Here is a 24,060-nt window from a genome sequence, read left to right on the forward strand (position 1 = left end):
GGGGGGGGGGGGGGGGTGTCTTGACCAGCCTGGGGTCTATGAGTTTGTTTGCCTAGGGCCCACTAAAGTATTAATTTGGCCCTGACTGATACAAATCATTTCCAGAACTGGCCAAATCAAATTGGTTCATTTCAGCTTTCAGACCTCCCTTGGCATCTCAGCAAATTCATAAAATATCCCCTCCTTCTTGTTTTTACCTCCTCCCACAAAAAGCAACCTATTGGAGCAGATAAAGAAGTGCATGTGAATTTGACTTGTCAGTTGTGCTTACCACAGCAATGAGACTCTCTCAGAATGAGAAATTGTTAACCCTTCTTCTTTCTGCTTCTAAATCACCCGATCTGTTGTAAAAATTTCAAGCAAGTTTGTTCCAGGAGCCAGGCTGTATGTCTGCATCTTAAATAACAGGCTAGCCTGACAGATCTGCAACCTGTTCACTTCCTTTGTTGACACTTTGTTGGAGCAGGAAAAGCTATTGTATTTGGATCCTCAATCCAACAAGAAAATATACTGTTAAAACATATGTGTATATGAGTATGCATACACACACTCCCTCATTTACACTCACTCTGCCAGAAGATGAAGAAAAGCCCTGGTCTAAGTTATTGTGAAAGCACTGGTGAACCCTTCATGCCAGAGCAGAAATTGGCAACCTATAGCCTGTAGAGTGATTGGATCCAGCTGGCAGAACTGGGGCTTCAGAGGTGGGGGCTTTGCCTGTGCTGTGTTATACCCCACCCCAGTATACCACAGTGGGTGGGAAGGAGCTTTCCCTATGGTGTACCACAGCTGGGTACTGCAGCAGACAGGTGTTTTCTGGACCCAAGCTGCACCATTCCAGCCTGCTGCTTGAAAATATTACCAACTTCTGCTTTATGTATCAAGGCTAAATGACCCTTGCAGAGACCTTTATGCAGCTGCACCAACATAACTGGGAATGTGGGAGGATGCAAAAACAGTCACCACTGCAGCTGGCAGCGGGCTGCAGCTTCACCACTGGCAACATTGCGTCATATGGGGCCACTGCCCAGAGCATGGAGCTGCCCTGTTACCTCTGCCCATCTTTCAGGGTAGAAACCAAATTAGATTTAAAATGTAATTTCTTGAAACAGACAAAATGGGAGAGAGGAATACAAAAATGTCAACTCCCATCACAAGTAGGGCACGCTGTTCTGACTTCAGAAAGCGTTAGTTTGAGGACGGTTCCTAAGTGAAGATGAGTCAGATTGTCCTGATGCAATCTAAAAAGAGCCCAGCCCAAGCAAGAGACTGGATGAGGAAGAATTTGTCTTGTTGTCATGAATTCTAGGACACGTGTTACTAAGTCTCCGTGACATCTGGTGCCTTGGCGATTTTTGTAGCAGTGTGAGAGCGCGGGTGGATTGGCATGTGGATGAAGAGCAGGTGAAGCTGTATAAATTTATCTAATAAAGAATACAAAAAGCTGCTCTGGAGTGATTAGAGAGCAGGCATGGGATCAGTTTCAATACAAGGACTGGACTGAGAGCTGGAGCACTAGACAAGAGGGCCACAAGAAAAAAAAGATAGTTTCTAAAAAAGCATCAGTAATCCAGTGTTTGTGGGACATAAAACAAGAAGGACGAACCAGAAAGGAAAGGGGCCAAGAGCACAGAGGTCCACTTCTGGAGAAGCAACCTTGAGTCATACTAAAAACCCCTGCAGCTGAAAACAGTACGCTCCATATCCTACGATAGGCATGCTGCACGCTTGGAGCAGACACTCTACAGTAGCTTTCCTTTAATAAGGGCTGTCTGTACTTCTTAGGTACATGCCATGACTCCCTCAGCTGGTGACTTGAGCATGAGAGCCCTGCCCTGAGGTGCTCACCATTCACCATGACAGCTTGCTCTCACTAGTTGTGGCAGAAGGAACAATCGGACGATGGGACTAAGCTCTGGAAGACACTTGGCAGCCAGCCTCCCTCTAGCAGAGAGATATTTCTGTATCTGTCCACCAACTACCTTTCCTCTGAAAAGTGAGAGGAGGTGTGAGGAACAGGCTGGCAGAGACTGAGAGAACCAAGCATGTGTCTCAGAGCTCGAACGCGAGGAGGCAACGCTTTCCCTGACTGCCCCAGTTTTCAGAGCAGAAGGAAACTGCAGGTAGGAACTCACTGGCTCTGCTGGTTAAAAGGAAACCTAAGCCATGTTTCTGATGAAGCTGAAGAAATCACTTTGCTTGTATATTCTACAACATGGGCTATTGGCTAGCCTTGCATGTAGATCCACTGGCACTTGTTATACTCTGGGTTTGTTGGCTGAAAAGAAAGTTCAGGGATGTACCCAGCTCTCTCCTAGCTCCATGTCCTGGCCAGGAGTCTGCTTGAAAAGAACATTTTGAAGAAATTCCTGAGCTGTAAATGCTCACAGGAAACTGTCAATCGTCTGTTCATCTCAGCTGCTCCAGGCAGTGCTCCTGACCGTGAGGCTGACTAGGGCTGTTGCTTTGTTAACTTTTTATTCACAGAGGGGGTTTTTGCAGCTATGGAAACAAGCTTTCCGTGAACAGTGAGAAATGTTCCATCAAAGCTTCCCCAGCTAGATTCACTCCTGGACACTGCTGCTATACATACATTTGTTCCAAATCACTGTCCCAAGCAGGGAAAAATAGCTCCTGGCTTTTCTGCTAATTAACGCACCACAATGCCAGTCAAGATGCATACATTTCTTTCGAACTGGAGCATGTTTGCCACAATTTGCTTAGGGATGTATGTGTTGCTGCAGCTCTTGGGTTAATCTTGACTGCTCACATGGCTGATGAGTCAGTGAGGACCGAGTGTCACTGCCCTACAGCTTGTCCGCATTACAAAATCTTCTTAAGCTACAACACGATATATTCATACTATTACTACACAAAACATAGAAAAGTCCTAAAGGGGAAGAAATGTTCCTGCAGGATCTGCTTTCCATTGACCAGGGTAGCAGACTTCGACCATAGGGCTTCCTGAGGAGGGGGCATGTGCTTTGCATTATTCTAGAGGCACTTCCATGTCTAAACCATCTGGCAGATTTCTTTAAGAATTACAGCCTGATGCTCTGAGGAATTCCCCTCACTCACACTGGCTGCGGGTGAGGAGCCAGGCTTCCTGGAGGAGGATGACGCTCTGGTTTTCCTGTGGAAATGAAGCTTTGGACTGTGCTTCGTCTATGTTTCTAACTGCTGAGGTCTAGATCACAAAGTACCTGTGATGCTTCTCCATCTGGGAGATTGCTCCTGAAAACTCTCTTACCATCTGATTGCTATGAGATAGCACTGCTTCCCCACAACAGCCAATGGTGGCAGGGCTTTGTGCACTAGGGGCTTTGAGGTACCTTCCTCTGTTAGGATCCTGCTGCTCCAATCGAACACACTTTTAGATAGTGTGGGGGCTACTGTACGTCATGGGGAACAACAGCAGGCCCAGTGAGGGAGGAAGGGAAGGCAGCAAGGCTGCTGAGAAGAGAATAGAGACTGTTGCTTCGAACAAGATTTCAGCAGCAGCTGGACGAGCTGGCAGGGAGAAGCCCAAGGGGACCCCTAGAAGATGCTTATTTACTTCTGTGTGAGCTGCCTGGGCCTACTGCTCACTAAAAGGTCTGAGCCTCTCAGGTCCCTCACTCCCCTCCTGCTCCCAGGATGCATCTCCATGGGGAGTGCTCTATTGATCCAGAACACCAGTACAATACCTGGCAAAGTGCTGGTAATGCAGATGTAGTTCACACTAGCAAAGTGCTGCTTGGTGCTGGAAGACTAAAACCATGCCCGCACCCAAGTGCACTGAGCTCTGGCAGCAACCATGTGACTTTGCTTCTCCTGGCACAGCCATGCTTTGTGCTGCAACTAACATTGTTGCAGCAGAAATCTGTACTGTGAACAAAGGCGGAGGGGTTTGGGAGTCTCCCTAGAATCAGCTTGTTCCTCCGGCTGGAGGGGATGGTACTAATTGCCAATAAACACAGTGACTACAAGATTTTATACCTGAAAACCATATTACCACATTTACTTGCGGTAAATGAGGTATTGTTTCCCCATTCAACACTGAGCTAGATGAACCATCCAGCCACTTGACAGCCTTTGCCTCGGGCCTGTGGCCAAGTAGTGCTGGGTATGAATGAGGCTGGCCTACAGACAAGGAGTTCTCCGGAATCAAGCCTGCAGCCAGTGACATTTTTACAGCAGGAGAAGATGATGCCAAAGAAGAGGTCACCCAAGACCACATCCCTAAGCAGAGTATTAACCAGGTTCAGGGCTGGAGTATTAGTCTGACTGCTGATGAGCTGAAGCTCAGGACTGCTGAGGTCTGCTACACTGAGGAGCCGTAAACTTCTGAAGGACTCTGGCTGGACCTTGAAAAACAGACACATTAAGGAAATACTGAAGAAAAAGGAGAAGGAGGTCCAGCAATTCATTGGAAGGGCCAGCTATCTTTCCAGTTTAGATCTACCCACACCCAAACAAGCTGAAAATGATGCAGCAAGGGAATTCCTACAGCAAGCATTTGAAAGAGTAAAGAAACTCCTAAGCAAGTAACCAGTCCTAAAGCACTCCAACTGTGCAGGACAGCTGGAGCTGCAGCATGATGCCTCACAAAGAGACCTAGGAGCAGCATTGATGCAAAGCTAAAAGCTCGCATCATTTGCAAGCAGAAGCCTGACAGTCCCAAGAGGAGATATGCTCAGATAGAGAAAGTTGCCCCTGTCTGTGCCTTCTGAAACGGAACAATTTTGTCACTTTATCTTTGGACGCTGTAGGTGAACATGCAGTCTGATCACAAGCCATCATGAGGGTATCCAAGCGACTACAATGCGCATCAGTACTGAGATTGCCTTATCCTCACCGCAGAGGATACAATGCCCAAGAAGATCATTGCTAAGCAAGGTGCCCTTCCAGAGTACTGTAACAGAAGAGTGAGTTTATAAACATGCTGTAATAATTTGGAGTTTCTGATGGGAGCCTCCAGGCAATCCAATAAAGTAGTAACTACAATGGGGTGCTACAAGCACCAAGACAATTCACAGGTATTGGCTAGCCAAGATCTAAAACAGCAAATACCACTAAAGGCTCCCCCCCGCTCCCCAACTACTATGCAAGTGAGGAGTTGTGTGTGCAAGGCAGAATTTTGTTTGAAGGGCCTGGATACTAATCCTAACAGATTTGAGAGCCCATGTCAGGAGACAGATACATACTTCACAAAGGTGATAGCGGTTGCCCAAGACAAAAGACAAGCCAGGGAGTGCTTATGCTGTCCAGGGATGCACACCTAAGTAAGACTGTACATACAGCAGTGTGAAGTTTGCCAAGAGTAGAGTGATGCACAAAAGCACCATGAAATAGCAGATATCTAGGATGAAATCATGGTTCTCTCATAAGGGAATATATGTTGGCTGCAAAAAAGGCAGCACAGACTATGACTAGGGTTGCTGCCATCACAAAATGTAAACACCTGTTTTGCAACAAAAGGCTGTTTGCTTGAGTTTTGTACCACCATAAAAACTGTAATGGTGACACAAAGGTGATGTCTGCTTGCAGCCCGAAACGCATCAGCATGAGTAGGTGGGAAGTCAGCATTGCCACTGACTGCAGGGACCAGAACGACTATAAGGCTCTCACCAGCACTCTAGTCTAGACCTTTTTAGACTTGAGGCACCCTCAGAAAATGCCAGCTCTTATTTTTTATTCTTTTTTTGACTGCGTAAAAATAGAGCAATTCTACTGAAAAGAACTCAGCAAGACCACAACAGGTCACTCTGCTTTTGACACTATAGACTCCTATTTGAAATACTGGGGTTTATCTTATAAATCATGCCTTCATACTTAGCAGTGCTAACTTGCTTGACACCCCAATGCATCCCTGAGAGGATCTCAAGGTTCCCAAGGATGCCACAACACCCTGGTTGAGAATCGCTGCTCTACTCACATGCAAATACCAAATAAGCTTCTAATGAGAATGACTGAAGGTCTAGATTAGAAGAGAACTCAAAATCTTCTACCTGCTTAAAACTGAGCATAAGATTCATATTTCTCCTATAACAGTTTAGTGGTACTGGGAGCAGTAAATGTCCTGGGATCTTATATCTCATTTTGTTTTTTACATTTATTTTGAATATACTTTTCGGTTCACCTTAAATGGAAGTTGGCATGGAATAAATGTCAGATTTTGCTCCTACCTCTGGATCTGCCAGCTTCATATAAATGTAGAAAAATGTAGACGTTCAGTAATCGACATGGCACGATCTGTCTGGATTCAAAATTAGATGCAGAAGAGGAAAGATCTTTTCTGTTCTCCCCCCTTATGGCTTTAAAAATAAAATACAAAAGCTGGGCTGCTCACTAGCAAGAGGAATACTTCTACTTCTGCTGATGCTTGAGTCACAGTGCATAGTCACTGCTTGCAGAGCTGCATTGGCCATGGCCTCAAAAAGGACCTGAAACCCCTTCTTCAATGCCGGGGATGACACAGTCCTCTGCCTTGAAAGCAACCATGTACTTTCACTGCTACTTTGATACTAGAAGAAATGTGGAGATGAGCAAAGGCAGTTTTGGAGAGGATGCCAGCTTCACACAGACATTGGCTAGACACCTCTGCAAGACCCAACAACTCAGCTTTCTTAAACGGGGCAGCTAATTAAGCAATAAATATATCACTGAACCCAATCCACACACTGGAAGTGATTCTCTTCTTGCTAATTTAGAAGGGATTAATTGACGCTTATGCATGCCTCTCTCAAGCACTCTGACAGCCTGCTGCCAACATGGAAGCAATTACAGCATGTGCCAGGCCTCACACGCCCACACTTGCAAAAGAGGGTAGCACTGGTGCAGCCTCTCCTGTTAGCATCACAAAATAAAGGGCCTCCCAGCATGCTTGGAGAAGATGGCAGCCTGTGAGCAGGAAAAATGCTGCCAAACGTGGGGAAGAGTCTAGGGCCTGAGCCAGGAAACAGCTTTATTTTCCCCTTTCACATGCTTGCTATTACCTTGTAGGGTACTGAAGTCACACTTCACTGTCTCCCCTAATTTCAACTGCTAGGGCCAGCAGCTATGGAGCTGCCATGTCATATGGAGTCCGACTGGCCGAGTGATCTCAGACTGGGGATAAGGTAGGGACTATGCATGTGAATGCAAGGCTCAATGTTCTCCCTGGTCAGTTTAAAAGGTTACTTCATCCCTCAGCAATGGGTGGAATCGTATTTGTTGGAGGAGGTGCCTAATGCACTGGAGTCTATTCCACCTGAGAGCGAGTGCCAGCTCTTCAATTTTCTATGTTGGCAAATCACAGAATCAGTACGCTTTCTCCATGAATAGCGCAGGGGGACAGAGCACGTGTTCTAACACACTGTGACTAAGGGTTGGTAAATGAGCCCAGAGACCCTCTTCTGTCACTTGCCAGGTGAAATCCAATGCAAGTCAACAACAAAGACATTTTGAAAACATGAATGTTATCACATGAAACACTGAAATCCAGCAACATTTTCATTAACAGACAATCAGTACCAGAACCTGACTGCTGACTCTGGGCACAGGAGCTCAAGCTGCATTGTTCTACTAGTAAGTGATTTTACTCACTGATTTCCAGTTGCCTTTGAATCCTCCCTTTGCAGCGCTCTCTATAGTCAGACTGCGTGGCATTGTACTCCGACATCACCTCCACGAACTTGCGTGATAATGTTGAATGCTGGAGAAGGAAGAACACGAAAAGTTGTTTTTTACTTAGTGCAGCATGGAGAAGGACAGTTCTTTACCAGGGCTTTTGTTAAGGTGAGACCTTCACAGATCTGAGCTGAAGTAGCTAAAAATACCTCCACCGCAACCATATTTAGCCTCTTCAGCGACATATCTATCCTGACACCGTGACACAGATGAATGCTATTCAAAAGAATTCCTTGGTTTAATATGCAAAAAAGTACAAGCAGGTAACATCAGACAGCCTGCCACAAATACAAATCAGCCAAAGTGCAAATCTGAAGGTATTTCACTTGCCTACCCAAAGAAACATTGCATTTGTCCTAGGAGACTAGCATTTAGCTAGGTTGACAAAACTAAAACATCCTGGATCTGCTTTAGAAGTGAGGATCACATAAGGGTAAACACAGAACCAAGCCAAATATCATTCAGAGTTTACTTCTGACTTTTTCAAATTCTCCATAATCCACTGAGATTTGCTTGAGTAGAAAGCTTAGCAAGAACCTTGGGGATTGAGCCAGAATGGGTCTAGAAGTATAAATTAAAGATGCATTTTGGAGCATTTACCAATAACTGGCATTGCTAGAACTAAACATAGAGTAGATTAATACTGAACTATCAAAAGGAAGATTGCTGGCCCTCCTGGGCAGCTGTGGTGAAGAAAATATTCACATTTGAACAGCAACTGAAATGCATCTCCTGAGCTATTTTTAAATGGAGCATAAACTCAATGGTATTTTACTTGCATGTCAAAAGCAATCTATTATTTGTTCAGGGAGAATACGGCTTGGCAACATTGACATAAAGACAGACCATCACTGAGCTGACTTGAAACTGAGGACACAAATGCATGCTTTTGAATTTCACCATCATGAGGCCAGGAGGTAGGGGCACTGTCTCTTGGAGCTGACAAGTTAAATGTTTGAGCCCCAGATTACTACTTCACTTCCAGCTGCAAACCAGGACACCGTGAGCATAAAGAACCAGGGCATTTTTCTTGCCTTCTCTCCCTTAGCCTAAGGTGCTTATGATAGAGTCAGTCCTCACAGGAAGACAGATATGTGAAGGCAGGTCTCAAGCAGATGCAAATAACTTTGGCAAGGGGGAGACAGGTTTGAGAACACATGAGACCTGTAGCTCCTTCAGCAGGGATACCAGCTGAATAAGTAAAAGCCAAGAACAAGGAAAACAAGACCTAGTCTCTTAAGCAGCTGCTCAGTCACTGTAGTGGCAGTGCCCCCTGGGACCACCTGGGCAGGTGGCTAGCGGATGGGTGCTGCCCCAGCTTGGATGCAGTACCCAGCCCGATCCAACTGTTCCCTGAGCCTGAACTGGGGCAGCACCCACCCGCTAGCAGCCCACCCAAGCGGCCCCAGGGGACAGCACCACTGCAGAGGGAAGGACCGGGACTCCCCATAGTTCAGGGGCCGCTCGGCCTGCTGGCCGCTTGCAGGATGTGGGCAGACTCCACAGAAAAAAAAAAGATTAGGCCCCTTACTGCTTCTGCCATCAGCCCACCTCTCCCACAGCCGAGGGGGTGGGGAGTTGCTGCAAAGCTCGACGGGTCCGTTTTAAACACCAAATATGTTTTACACCAGACCAAATGGATGCTTCTTTCTAAAAAGACACCTAACCCTGCCTGACCATTAAGCACCGGTTGTGTGGGTGCATAGCATGATGATAACTACATCCGTAAGCACGCTATTTGCTCTCTGTTTGACAGAGAGATTGGGATTGTTCTTCTGAAATCAGTCGCCTTTCAGACTAACTACAGATGCGGCAGAACAGAACCAATATGCTCTTAGTGAGATTTTTTTCCATTTTACAGGGAACTGTTCCAAAACAACTGAATAAGAATTAACTGGAGCTTAACTACAATACAGATACTGACCACATCTCTACCACCCCAGCACTGCAGGGCTATGACCTGCTGTTCATACAAGGGATGAAGTTTGGCTGTGCAAAAATGCTGATTCTCTGGTTCCAACTGAAATTTTCAGAGTCCCATCTGCAACCATGCGTGCTAACAAATTTTCTATGCACTTGTGTTGTGCAGGAAGTACTTTCATGATTCTTCAATAAGGTAAGTTATATGGTATTATTTCTCGAACCTGCCAGTCACAACTGACACCACTTGAGCAGTGACTAATACTCATAGAGGTTTAAGCCAATAGTAAACAACTTAGAGAAAATTGTGACTGGCTAATGGGCATGCCTCAAGCAGAGAGAGAGTTTTCATTAACTCTTATAATACCTGTGAAATGAGTCACAGACAGGGAGAGAAAAGGGCCAGGAAGCAACTGGAGGCAGAGAGAAAGGGTAAACAGGCAAATGATTGGAGAACAGACCACTGATAAAAAGGGGAAAAAGAGAAAGATGTGCAGAGGGGTGGAAAAGAGAAAAGGGGAGAGATGGACTCAAGAATACAGGTAGAGAGAGACATTGTTCTTGTCGTAGCATCAGATGTGCCTGGATGCATTCCATTACAGCTGATCCAATTAATCAGATGTCACCGGGGCTGCTGTCTTGCAGGATTGGACCCTGCTGCTCCCATGGCTTCAGGGGCCCAATCCTGTGGGATAATGGCCCCAGGTGCTACACCCTGATCTGGGGCACACATCTGTCAGGGGATTCCACATGTGGAATCCCCTGCAGGAGACTTCCTGTGGTGCAGGACAGGCCAGCAGACTTCCCCCCCTATAAAAGCATCATACACTGTGACTACGTTTGATTGCACAGATGTTTTTGGGCACTTGGGGTGTGACATGGGGTAGGGATATCTATTTGCACCTGACTGATTAACAACATAAAGGACAAACTTGAATCTCCCACAGAGTGTTTCCACTTTAATTTTCTGGGAGCCGGTGACATTACTGGAACTGGCATTTCCGTGAGTCAGAACTAAACGCTCCTAGTGCCACGGGAGGGTTTTCCAAATATGAGTTTGAAGAAGCACCAAAGAAAATGATAATAATAGTTACTGTTACCCAACATTGGATTCCCGGCAGCAATGCGACGGTCGGTTTCATGACAAGATTATACTAGGTCAGCTGTGCTACAGGACATGTAGAGACCTGGCTGCAGGCGATCCAGCCTAGTGAATAGACCACTAAGCGAGGGCTAGAGACAGAAGCTGGGGGACCCACAGCCACGCAGACGAAGATAGGTGCTAGAGTCTAAGTTACCAAATCTGCGGGGCGATTCCAGAGGCAGAGGCCAAGTCGCAGGCTGACTCTGGGCTCTGGAGTCAGGGACCAAGTTCACACATCCAAGGGAGGAGTCCAGAGGCAAAGTCCAAGCCTCTGGCTGAGTCAGAGACCAAAGCTGAGCCAAGTTCCTGAAAGCCAGACTCCAGAAGGACAGCCCAGCAGGCTCTGAAGCCAAAACACCAAGAGCACAAGATCCAGAGAGTCTTTAAAAAAAATAAAACTACAAAAGTATCACATGCTTCAAAACATAACAAGCAAGAACACCCCTGTAAACTGTATCTGTATTATACTGCCACAACACAAACAGACATTAACCATCCCTTCTGTACCCACCCCTCCTATCCCGCCCCCACCAAAACACTGACGTCTAGTACATTCTCCTTTCTGTGGTTAAGCTGACTAATAATTACAATAACTATAACTTAACATAACCTAATCATCATATTTGTAGGCCTCAGGTGACCCCAACAATTTTCCACACCACGTAACATGCTCCTTGTAGCTACATGCTCTTCAAGCTACTCCATTCCCACCACCTCCCACACCAGTATACAAAAGCAACTGTTAATAAACAAAAAGAAAATGTGTCCATTTTCCTCATCCTTGTCTATCCGACATGGCTCCCAGCTGCCACTTCTGTACAAAATAAAGTGCTCTGCCAGGCCTCGCCTGCCTTCTCTTTCCCATAGTGGGCACATTTGTGGCCATTATACTTATTTAGTTTTCTCACGCCTGCCTTAAACAGCCTTGGGTCATAAAAGTCTAGATTTTAAACACCAACAAGTTCCACATCATCCATAAACTTAAGTTATGTTTTTGCAAATGGGTGCATGTTTTGTCTTCTGTAACATTTTTAAGTAAGATGCCATACAGCATCCCTTCTTTGGTCAGCCACTGTCCCCTGGCACTCACTAGATTTGTTGCCCAGCTATGTCCTGTTCCTCTTTACTAAAAGATGCAGCATTAAAACAGGTGCAGCTCCACTTTTGCCAGCCTATATTTTGCCAAGAAGGCAGTGTCCTATGCACACACGCACAGAATCGATCCCCTATATATCTTCAGTTTCCACAACATAGTTCTGGTAAATACCATGCAAAAAGTGCAGCCTTCATCTTCTCTACTACCGTTGTCTGGGAGGATGCACTCACCGGCTTTACATAAACAAGTACACATCCTTAGAGCTCCCATCTTAGATGGTTCAGTCTGAGCTAACCTTTCCCTTTTGGACTTTCAAAAAAAAGGTGCACATCGCCCTCTGTAATCAACACACTTGCTATCATGATGGCAGAAAAAACAGTCTTGTGGACAGTATTATAGGAGACAGAATTACTTTCATGGTTCTCATCTGCCCCCACACATGTCCATGAGTCCAGAATCACCTGTACTTCAGCAGTGGTCTTTTCCCATGCCTCCTCTCCTGTAAATCCCATGTCAAAGGGTATTCTCAGTACCTTTACCTCCATGCTGGTGACTGCCACCCTTAACCCATCCATCTTTCCCATATTTACTACCACCATTCACGCACTTTTCTTTTTGTTCAAGTGTGTGTCTGTAGCTTCCCCATATTCCCCCAGATGCTTCAACACTCTCTGCAGTGAGATCTGCTGTACTATTAAGACCAAGTGTCACTGATGCACAAAGAAGTTCAAACGTGTCCTGAGTGCTGCTATGGATAACGTGGTTTCTTTCAATGGAACCCCAGTTAATTTGCTTAATAAGGCATTAGAGACCAGTTTAAAGAAATGTTCTATTTGCTGTACCAGAGTAAAGCACTTCATTTTCAAACATAAATCCAATTTTTCTTCTGCACCAGTCACAAACCCCTTAATAAGAGTCCTTTCAGCTAGCTTCAGGTCTGACACATGTGCCTCATGCTTAAGAAACTAATTGCCCTACCTGCAATTAGGAAGACCAGAAACATGTGGAGAGTCTTTTTTTATCTGAGCCAGATTTAAAAATCAGTAACCAGGAAACCTTGATTGAAATGAGTAATTTTAATCTTGTTTTGCATTTTTGTCTTGTTTTCCAAGACGATTTATTGTCAAGCGGCTGATAACCATTCAAACATGCTTATTTCCAGTCCACTGGAACTGTTTAGCAAATAGAAGTACCAAATTTAGCACTTCAGGAAGACACACTGTACTTATACACTTAATTCAAGTAATTAAATAAGTTGACATATTTTTTCTTGTTCTTAAATAGAAATTGCTAGAAAATGGAGTATGCATTTATTTGCAAGACAATTTTTTACTCAGGGTTTGTGGCAAGCTGTATTTGAATGAAAGCTGAAACTTAGTAAAAAATTACAAATAATCCAAGATTCAAAAGTTGTTAAAAATAAATATGTCTAAATTTTAAATAACCACAATTTTTACCCATCCTGCAGGACCTGATATCTTTATAAGCTAGATAGGTTGTTGACTGAATTTCTCATGAATAATTCAACACCCACAGTGTAATCCACAGGAACACTGCTTGCTTCTTGCACACCTCTAAAGTGGAATGTAAAGTTACTTCTGCTTACAACCAGAATTGAACACATTGCTTTTCTCCCTATTGCCTCTTATTTATGGCTTGCTCACAGTAAAAGCTTGCACAGATTTTAATTAAATCAGTGCCAACCTCTGTGTGGACACAGTTAGATCTTGGATGAAATTTCTCATGCAGACAATTAAAAAACTTGAAGTGAATTTAAACCACAGTCAGTTAAATCAGTCAAGTTCCTGCATAGATATACGCTTTTCAGTTTAAGACAAGAACAGTTTTAATGAGACCCAAATTAAAAGTATCCCCCTAGGGGTTTGTACTATTTAAGCTACATTGGTTTTAAAACCCATATTAAATATTAAAAATGTTTACATAAATTTTAGAGAGTGTCCACACACAAAGTTATGCTCACTTATTATTGCAAGAGCTTAACTGAAAAGGCGAATTTCTGTGCATAGCCAAAGGTGAAGGCAGATAGAGGTGATCAGTTACATCAGTAGCATAATGATGGTGGGCAAGTTGGGTATGAGCCCCATATGCTACCTAAGCAGGGAGGAAGGGGCACCAGAATAGAGCTAGAAGGGTGTCTCATGCTCCTGTTCGTCCTGTCCCATCTCCTCCCTTCTCCCTGCCCCCAGTCAAAAGCTTGTGCCTTCCTTGCAGCAGCTTTGGATCTAGCAGCAAGGACAGCAGAATGGCAGCGGCAGTGTATGGTGGAGGAGCAGTGGCTGGAGGCGACATCCTCTCTTGCAGCAGTGAACCTCCAGCTGCTGCCCCTGCACTGTACGCTCTCCCATGACCCAGGGAGCAGAACTGGCCAGTTACACCCCTGAGTTACATTGGGCAGAGTGGGTAGGTCCTGCAAGAGCTGATGCCGTGCCTTCCTGTTTCCAGGTGGCTGAGCACAAAATGAGCCTTCAGCATCAAAACAGAAAAGGCATACTTTATGGCAAGTGTAGCCCACATTTCAGCATTTCTTCTGTGCGAGTCCAGGAATATAAGGCTTCCTTCAGATGTAACTTATCTTCAAAACCTTCCCATTATAAGAATTTGGTCAGGAAAACCTCTTTCTTCTGCCCATCACAATTGCCTCTCTCCACCCCTGCTTCCTTCTGTCTGCCTCACCTGCCAATGGGGTTGCTCTACAAAGCTAAGACTTTATATTGCTCAGTGTTGCAGAACCAGCAAGAAAAGGGAACCTACAATAAAGGACAAATGCTATTCCTAGCATTATGCTAAGGTCATGGGCTGGGTTGTTCACTGACAAGGAAGTATACATTGGGACAGATACTCAGCTGATGCAAATGAAACAAAAAAAAATCATACACCATATGAGGCACCGTCCTACCATGTCGGTATTAAACTAAAAGAGAATAGTACTGTGTGGGAGGGGAGCATTTTGCAATGTGGTATGGCACCAGAATGACTAAGGATCTCTTTGTCACTAACAGTATATTACAACTACAGAGTTAAAAATAAAAATAAAGTTTTGAAGAGATGCTAGAGTTGTCTTTCAGGAGAAGGCCCAAATAGAATTGGTAGCACCTCATGCTCAGATACCGCAGCCGCTTAAAGCCTATGAATCTCTTCAGTGCAAAGCCACCATGCTCTTCCCCAAGTGACAGCCTCAGCAGTCACATTGGTGCAGATCATGAAGAGCTTGCAGCACACTAGAGTTCAGCTCACCAAGAAATGTCAGATTGGTTTACTAGCAACGTACAGTGACAAAGCAGGGTACATGCAGCCTTGGGACTTCACCATTTCTACACAGCTTTGCTTCCCAGACTCCCCTCTTGACCAGCCCACAAGGGTACAGCACTACATCCACTTCCTTCAAGAAGGTGCTGCTAGGATTGGCATGAGAGCACTATCCTGCTGTGTAAAGTGGGTGTGCTGGACCTGGCAGCACTGGCTGCTCTCCCTCCAAGCAAAAGGAAAATGTTGGTATTCCCTTAGCCTAGAAGTAGGTTTAAGAGAGGGTCACTGTCAGGAACAGAATAAGCAGAATCCCTACAGTGCCGGCTAAGCCCACTCCTGGCTAGGAAAAGCAGCCCCAGGAATTCATTGTTACCTTGCTCTAGATTTGCCATGTGCAGTGTCTTGTGCCTTGCTCACATTAGAAAGTTGACCTGATTCAACTAAGCTACTTTAAAAGCTCTTCATATGGACGTATGGAAGGTAGAGAAAGTAGGGCTTTGCCACACGGCAGCTGTTCTGCAGTTACCGCTCATGTGCACACTCCTACCTCATAGATTTAAACCTGGTGAAAAAAGGGTAAGCTACTATGAATGATCATTCATGGACTGCAGGTTCATCTTGCACACAGGCACTTACCGCCAAGCGGCAGGCAAGCTTGTAAAACTCCGTCCTCCTTTACCTCACACTAGTGACTGGAGTATTCATGAAGCCCTGTACAAGTCTCAGAGGGTGCATCTAGACAAGCACGAATGTGCAGTATGTGGCGCCACAGACCCATCTATGGTGCCCCACACTGCACATGCAGGTGTTCCCCATGTTGCTACTTTGCAGCATGGGCTGGTTTTTTTTTGATCCCTAGAGATCCCAAGGTTAAAAAAAACCCATGCCAAAAAAAAGCGGGGTGGCACACATGGCAGCAAAACGCACCGCACAAAACCGGAGCCTGGCTGGCCGGAGCCATGTTCCAGCTGCTGGCCAGGCTCCCAGCTGCAGGAGCGCTGTGGCTGCAGCTCTCGGAGGCCCCCAGGGCTCAAGGTAAGGCTGTTGGGGCTAGCACAGCTGCTGGCCCCAGCCTCCCGTCCCGCACCTGGGGTAACTTGCTGCGCGCCAGAGCATGCGTGGCACAGGTGGGACAAGTAGCAGCAGCACAAGGTGGGCCATGGCTACTTGCCCCACGGGGAACGCATGTTCCCACTTGTCTGGATGCACCCAGAGTGATTTAGCCAAATCGATTCCTATCAATCTAAGCAAAAAATCAACAGAAGCTGGCTTAAGGGCCTGTCTACATTGTTTCACCACATTGTGCTGCTTTTGCCAAATTGCTCTAGAAATCATTTTTTTTCATGCGGGCCAAGCCTACTTCCCCAGAGCAGGAAATCAGCAGCATTACCACACCAGTCTGTGAACCACTGACTTTCCCACACTACATCTATCACCATTACCTCACTCATGTTCCCATAGTATCCAAGCACCACACAGCCCGGGCCCTACCTCCACAGGACAGCAGTGTTATTGTTCCAGTTGTACATATGGGGAACTGGGACCCAGAGAAGACAAGGTCACACAAAGTATCATGAATCAGGGAACCGAACCAATGGCTCCCAAGAAACAATGTAGTGCTCTAAAGCACATTGTTTCAGACCAATCTGTTGAGAGGTGCAGCCAACTATTCAAAGTTTGGAATGAATCTTTTGAAAAAGTTAGTGATCCCCAGGAATTGTTGTATTTCCAGGACCGAACATGAGGATGCCCAATCGCATTGACTTCATTTTCTTGGGGTCCATCTTGATGCCCTCTGGGGAATAAGATGAATCCCAGAAATTTGATGCTTGTTTGATTGAAGGCACACATTTTCCCAGTTTGGCATGTAATCTACATTGTCATAATCTTTCTAGGACAGTGTGGATATAGATTCATAGATAGATTCATAGATTGTCAGGGGCTGGAAGGGACCTTACAAGATCATCGGGTCCAGCCCCCTCTGCACTAGACAAACCTAAAGGAGGGCTTCTTATTGTCCTTGATTTTTGTTGCTAGTTTAAATTCAGTCACTGCCTTGGCCTTTCTAATCTGCTCCCTGAAAGTGCAGGCCGTTGTTGTATAGTCCTCCTTGGGGGCTGTCCCAAACTTCCATTGTTTGTATGCCTCTTCCTTCTTTTTCAAGAGGACCATGATAGCCCTATTAAAACAAGAGGACTTACCAGCCCTTCTGTTAACTTTCCTCCACATGGGATTGGACTTCTTGTGCTTCGAGGCTCATGTCCTTGAGGAATGACCAGTCTTCCTGCACTCCTTTCACCTTTGGCCCCTGGTCCCATAGCACTTCCCCTACTATTGCCCTGAGTCTATTGAAATTCACTTTTTTGAAGTCTTAAACTTCAACCCTGCTAGCTGATTTTCCTGCCTTGCAACAGACAGTGAATGTGATGGTTTCATGGTCGCCGTCACCCAGGTTACCCTCTATATTCAAGTTGCTCACCAAGTTGACTCCTTTGGCCAAGACCAAGTCTAGGACAGCATTATCTCTGGTGACCCAGTGCACTTTCTGAGTCATATAGACTTCTTCAATACAGGTCAGGAAGCAACATGACCAATCCGACTTAACCAAGTGTTTCTCCCAAGAGAAGTCTGGGTAATTGAAGTCACCCATGATGACCATGTCCCATGCACACATGGCCTCTGCCAGTTCTCACGAGAACTCCAGATCAAGCTCCTCCCCCTAGTTTGGTGGTCTGTAGTATACACCGACAGTTAGGTCGCTCTCACCGCACCCTCTGCCCCAGAAGATAATTTGACCCAGAGGGTTTTTGAGCTGCTCTTCTTTGGAGACGGTGTCAGCCTCCAAGGAGGTGTACTGCTCCTTCACATAGAGAGCTATGCCTCTACCTTTGTTCCCTACTTGGTCCCTTCTGTGCAGGGTGTAGCCCTCTATGGCTATGCTCCAGTCATGTAAAGAGTCCCACCAGGTTTCCGTAATCCCTACTAAATCATAATGCCCACTAGAAAGTAGGAGGGCGAGCTCCTCCTGCTTGTTCCCCATGCTCCTGGCATTAGTGTACGGGTACCTGAGTCCTCCAATTGAGACCCTCAATTTCCTGTCACACTGTGGGAGAACCACTCCCTCAGCTCTTGCAAGAGTGGCTCTTCAAGTGTCCCCAACTTCGGAGCTTTCTTGTGTGCCGGTCCCCGGGCATGCTCCAGTCAGTGTTTTCCCATCCCCCGGAGATCTTAGTTAAAAGCCCAATTTAGAAGATTGGCCATTCTGGCCAAGAAAAGGGACTGAGTGAGGCAGTATAGAGGGAGCCATGAGTAGCAGGGGCAAGTCACTGGCCCCAATTAGTGAACAAGTGGGCTGTGTTATCCACTGAAGCGGAGTTAGGCCAGTGTTTGGCTAACTGCCCAGCCACAGGATAGATGAGGGTTGCAGGAGAGGCCCAAAAGGCTGTGCCAGGGCTGGCCAAGGAGAACAGAGACAAGCCTAATGGCCTACATGTTTGCTCAACAGATCCGGGCAGGGTGAGTGTGGCTCGGTAAAGGGCATGAATGCAAGAGGCTTGGTGAGAGAGGGTGGAGTGGTAGCAGCCCCAGTGGGAGGAGGGTGGTATGTGTGAGGACCCAAACAGGGCAGCATGAAAGAGGCCTAACAATGTGCTGAACTGGGCCTGGCCTCAAGCTGAAGCATAACACAACTCACGGAGGTCATCTGTGAGGCATAGGACACGATAAGGGAAGATTGGAGTCATGTGTGTACCACCCTTTGACATCAGGGTGCACAAAGGGCGGCCTCCCACCTAATAAACATCTTAATTATTTAACAACAAGGCATGGCAAGACAGTAAGGCAGGTGGCATGCCCAAACACAGGTGGGTGAGCTGGCACTGTGATTGGGCCTGGGAGATTGCCGCCTGTCACAGACAGTATCAAAAGCCTTACTAAAATCAAGGTATACTGCATCCACTGGTCCCCTGCATCCACAGAGCCAGTCATCTTATCATAGAAGGCAATCAGGTTGGTCATGCATGACTTGCCCTTGGTGAATCCATGCTGATTGTTCCTAATAACTTTATTTTCCTCCAAGTGCTTAGAAATTGATGCCTTGAGGATATGCTCCATGATTTTTCCATGGACTGAGGTGAGGCTGACTGGTCTGTAGTTCCCTGGATCCTTCTTTTTCCCTTTCCTAAATATGGGCACTATGTTTGCCCTTTTCCAATCATCCAGGACCTCTCCTGATCACCATGAGTTTTCAAAGATGATGGCCAGCAGCTCTGCAATCACATCAGCCAACCCTCTCAGCACCTTTGGGTACATCCCATCTAGCCCCATGGACTTGTAGATGTCCAGCTTTTCTAAATGCTCCCATACCCATTCTTTCACCACTGTTGGCTGCTCACCTCCTCCCCAAACTGTGCTGCCAGGTGCCGTAGTCTGGGAGCTGACCTTGCCTATGAAGACTGAGGTGAAAAAGACATTCTTCCTTTCCTCAGGATCTTGAAATCAATCATGTCGAGGTCACTGCTGTACAAGTTGCCATCCACTACTACATTCCCCACCAATTCCTCCCTGTCTGTGAGTAGCACTTCAAGAAGAGCATGGCCCCTAGTTGGTCGCTTCAGCAATGCATCAGGAAGTTGTCCCTAACACTCTCCAAAAACTTCCTGGATTGCCTGCACACTGCTGTATTGACTTCCCAATAGATGTCAGGGTGATTGAAGTCCCTCATGAGAACCTGGGCCTGTGATTAGGAAACTTCCGCTAGCTGTTTGAAGAAAGCCTCATCCAACACTTCCTCCTAGTTTGGTGGTCTATAGTCTTGTCCACCACATCCACCACAACATCACCCTTGTTGCTGTGTCATTTGACACTACCTCAGAGACTTTCAACAGGTCTATCTCCAGTTTCATACTGGAGCTCTGAGCGGTCATGTATATGGCATACATATATACATAAAGTGCAACTCCTCCTCTTCTTCTCTCCTGCCTGTCCTTCCTGAACAGTTTGTATGCACCCATGACAGTGCTCCAGTCATGTGAGATCCCACCAAGTCTCTGTTATTCCGATCACATCATAGTGGCATGACTGTGCAACAACTTCCAGTTCTTCCTGCTTGTTTCCCAGGCCCTGTTCATCCATGTACAGGCACCTGAGGTAACTAGTTGATTGCCCTGATTTCTCAGGAAGTATTGAGAGCACCTCCTGTTGCCCCTTCCTGCTTGCACTTCCTCCAGGTCACTCACTTTCCCACTTAACTCAGGGCTTTGGTTTCCATCCCCCGGTGAACCTAGTTTAAAGCCCTCCTCACTAGGTTAGTGAGCCTGTCTACAAAGATGCTCTTTCCTCTTTTCATCAGGTAGATCCCATCTCTTCCCAGCAATCCTTCTTGGAGCAACATCCTGTAGTCAAAGAAGGCAAAGCCCTGCTGGTGACAACACTTGCACAGCCAGGCACTGATCTGCAGGATGCACCTGCTCTTGCCCAGGCTCTTTCCCTTGACCAGAAGTATTGAAGAAAACACCACCTGAGCCCGTCCCTTCACCCTTGCACCCAGAGACCTGTAGTCACTTTTGATCTGCTCTGGCAGTATCATTGGTGCCCACATGGACGAGTCACAGGGCTGGATGAGTCTCAGTAATACCTCCATGACATTCGATGTGGCTCTGGGCAAACAGCAGACTTCCCGAGAAAAACAGGTCAGGTCAGCAGATAGATCGCTCTGTCCCCTACAGAATGGAGTCTCCAGCCACCGCCACCTGTCCTGGTTTCTTGGTGGCATTCATCTCAATCCTTCACACCTTACAGAGGCCTGGCTTGTCCTCCTCCACCGTGCTCCTTGCCCTCTGTTGTTAGGGCTCCAAATCTATTCTCCAGCCTAACTGCTGCAGGTGGAGATGATGATTTCTGCTTGCTGCCAGAGATCACAGGCTTCCATCTTCCAACTTCCTGGGATTCCTCTCCTTTCTCTAGCACTGCCTCTGGCAGTCCTTCCTCCACAGTTATGGAGATCTCCTCCAGCAGCGAACTAATGAACTTGTCATGGCAGAGGATGCTTCAAAGCCTCGCCACCTCCTCCTGTAGTTTTATTGCCAGTTCCTTGACAGACACTACCAGGAGGCAGTGCTCACACCTCAGGGACTCCTCCACCTGGCTGTCACTGGAAGGAACCTACAAGCCGCAGTCCTCATACCGCCAAACTTGGACCCGGGTTGAAGCCTCGACAGTGAGCAGTTCTGCCTGGGCAGAAACCTCACAGGTGCAAGCAGAGGCACCGGCAGTGGCTCTGGCATTGCAACATCCTCTGGCCATTTCCCTGGGTCTCTTAATCTGTCTCTTCTGTCTTACTGCCATTCTTCCAAGCAGACCTTCCTTAGCGAACTCACCCAGAAGCTGGTCTGTTTATTCTTCCCTTTCTCCTGCTTCCTCACACCAATCTGAAAGGCTCTCCCCTCAAGCAGGGGAGGGTAAACTGACCAGTGAACTGCCTGCAAACTGCTTGACCTGTTTGCTGCCCCTGTTCACTGACTCATCACCAGACCAAATGCATAGTAGGTTATAAGCCCCATGGAGATTCTGTTTGAAGACATGAGCTGTACCCAGCCTGTCTAATAGTTCTGAGATCAGGGGCAAGGGATATTGATTCCTGATGGTAAAGTTGGTTTCCTTTTTCTTCACAAACAGGACCAATGCCCTGGCAAGTGTAATAGATTTTTTAGTAGACCCTTTACCCAGGTTCTCTTCGAGATATTCACATAAGGCAGCTAGCTCGGGTTCAGACATGGCATATATGTGCCCCCTGGGTATCTTTGCATCAGGCTGAAGATCCATAGGACAGTCATAGTCCTGGTGTAGGGAAAGAATATCCATGTTCTTTTTTTCAGAAATGTAGACATAGTCCTTGTACTTGGAGGGAATACCTGTTGCCATTGCAGGTAGCTGCTCAACCCTTGCCATCAAGGCCCTAGATACTCTTGGGGAGACCTTATGAGTAGCAGCTTCCCAGACCCTCCAACAAGTGGGGAATAGATTATTCCAAAGCTTAGCACTTCTTAATACCCTTGGATATCTACTGTGTTACTGGACCAGAGGATAGGAGGGACCCATTAATGGTTTCTATCAAATCTGGAGTGACTCAGGCATAAAGGGGTTGTGCAGTCTCTGGGTGGTTTCCTCATCCGTAAAGCAGTTGGTGGACCCAGAGCCAAGGAGGGCAGTCAACTCTGGGGATGGCAGAGGCAAGCCAGGTACATACAGCTACATGAACAATTGCTGCTGAGAATATCAAATGCGAGGCAGTGAGTGAGCCCCACTGAACCCTGAGGCAGAGGGTTTATGGGCAGATCCCAGACCTGCCCCCCTCAGCAGGCCTGGGCGTTGGCACTTCTTGAACCCCTGTGGTTATGGGCCAGATAGGAGGCAATGGTGTGCCTGGGTTTGCTACAATAAAAGCACTGGTGGTGCTGGTGGCACCACTGCTGTCCCATAGGGGTGAGCCTTCAACCACCTCTCTCCACCTGCATGAGCTTGGAGTGGTTGTTGGTATGGGAGGTGGTTTGGCACAGGGTGGGGTGCAAAGGTGGTAACCACTTCTTCTCCTCCTGTTACTCCCTTAGCCTGCTGTCATTTCTGTTGACCAAGTTGATAAAGGCACTTAAGTTGCGGGGTACCTCCACATGGGCTAGCTCACCTTTGATTTCTTCTCAGAGCCCCCATCAGAACTGGTAAAACTGGGTGGCCTCATTTCAGTCCATGTTGGCCATGTAATGGCAAAAGGGTGCAGTATAGGAGGCCACCATGCTTGAACCCCAGCAGAGCTTCCTCAGAGCTGTCTGTCATGTGGGCACGGTAGGGGTGCCAAACATTGCAGACATGGCCTCAAGAAATGCCTCCCAGTCCTTCAGTAGCAGGCCAGCCTTCTTTAATATTGTGGAGGCTCAATGTAGGGCATCCCCTATTAGAAGACTGACAACTAGGGTTTCCTTGGCTTAATCATTGGCATGTATGAACTTGAAGGGCTGCCATAAAGGAAAGAGAAAACACCTTTTTTCCCTTGCTGCTGAAGATGGGACATAGAGCAATGGCTTGAAGTTGTAGCAAAGTAGGTTTAAATTGGATATCAGGAAAAACTTCTTCACTGTTAGAGCAGTGAGGCAGTGGAATAGATTGACTAGGGAAGTTGTGGACTTTCTAGCACCCAGTGTTCAAGAAGGGGTTGGACAGCCACTGGATGAGGATGATCTAGGTGTAGTTGCCTATGTTTTACTATGGGCATTGTCCATGCTTCTGGGCTTTGTTAGTTGCTATATGGGACTGGGCAGGAATTCCACCCTCCTGTCCCTTCTACTACGTCAGGATTTTTTTAAGCCTTCCTCAGAGGCACTGAGTGTTGGCTGCAGCCAAGGCTGGGGGTTTTGAGTGGTGTGTGCCAATGCTTCTGCTGGGACTTAAAAGCCAGAGGTTCCTGCCTAAAGGGTCTTGCCCTTCCACTCAGTGTCAGACCAATCACCGTATTTGAGGTTAGAAAGGAATTTTACCCCAAGGTCAGATTAGTATTGGCTGTGGGAGGGGTGGTCCTTCCTCTGTAGCATGGGGTTTGGCCCTCTACCTGGGATCTCTTGAGTGTATATTAACAACCTTTACAGCAGCAGGACGTTGCCTGCCATTTTTTACAACCTTTACAGGAGCAGGACATTGCCTGCCTGCTTTACCTGCAGCAGGTTAGGGTGTTACTATCTTGTGCTGTGTCAGGTTTGTCTGTGTAGTTTTGCTAAGAGGTTAGAAAATGTATTTGTACAGAATGGTTTGGATAGGGATGATCCTGCCTCAGGCAGAAGATTGGACTAGATGACCTTTGGAGGTCCCTTCCAGCCATACGTCTCTGTGATTCTACATAAGAAAGAAGAGGCAGCACCAGTACAAAGCCCCAGAAGCACCAACAATCATCATCGAATCGGGGGGGGGGGGGGGGGAGGGGCTTTGGGGGGGGGGA

The 24,060-nt window shown here is 46.7% G+C and overlaps 1 protein-coding gene across 1 annotated transcript in view; it reads right to left on the reverse strand.

The window, feature by feature from the left end:
• Nucleotides 1–24,060, reverse strand: part of STX1A (syntaxin 1A) — a 102,688-nt gene that overhangs the window by 39,085 nt on the left and 39,543 nt on the right. Inside the window, exon 4 of the mRNA XM_019521848.1 lies at nucleotides 7,567–7,675. Within this exon, the coding sequence (XP_019377393.1) occupies nucleotides 7,567–7,675 (109 nt within the window). The remainder of the gene's footprint in view (nucleotides 1–7,566; nucleotides 7,676–24,060) is intronic.

This window comes from Gavialis gangeticus, unplaced genomic scaffold, assembly GCF_001723915.1.
Source record: "Gavialis gangeticus isolate Ggan-Ray unplaced genomic scaffold, GavGan_comp1, whole genome shotgun sequence".
In the NCBI taxonomy this organism is placed as follows: domain Eukaryota; kingdom Metazoa; phylum Chordata; order Crocodylia; family Gavialidae; genus Gavialis; species Gavialis gangeticus.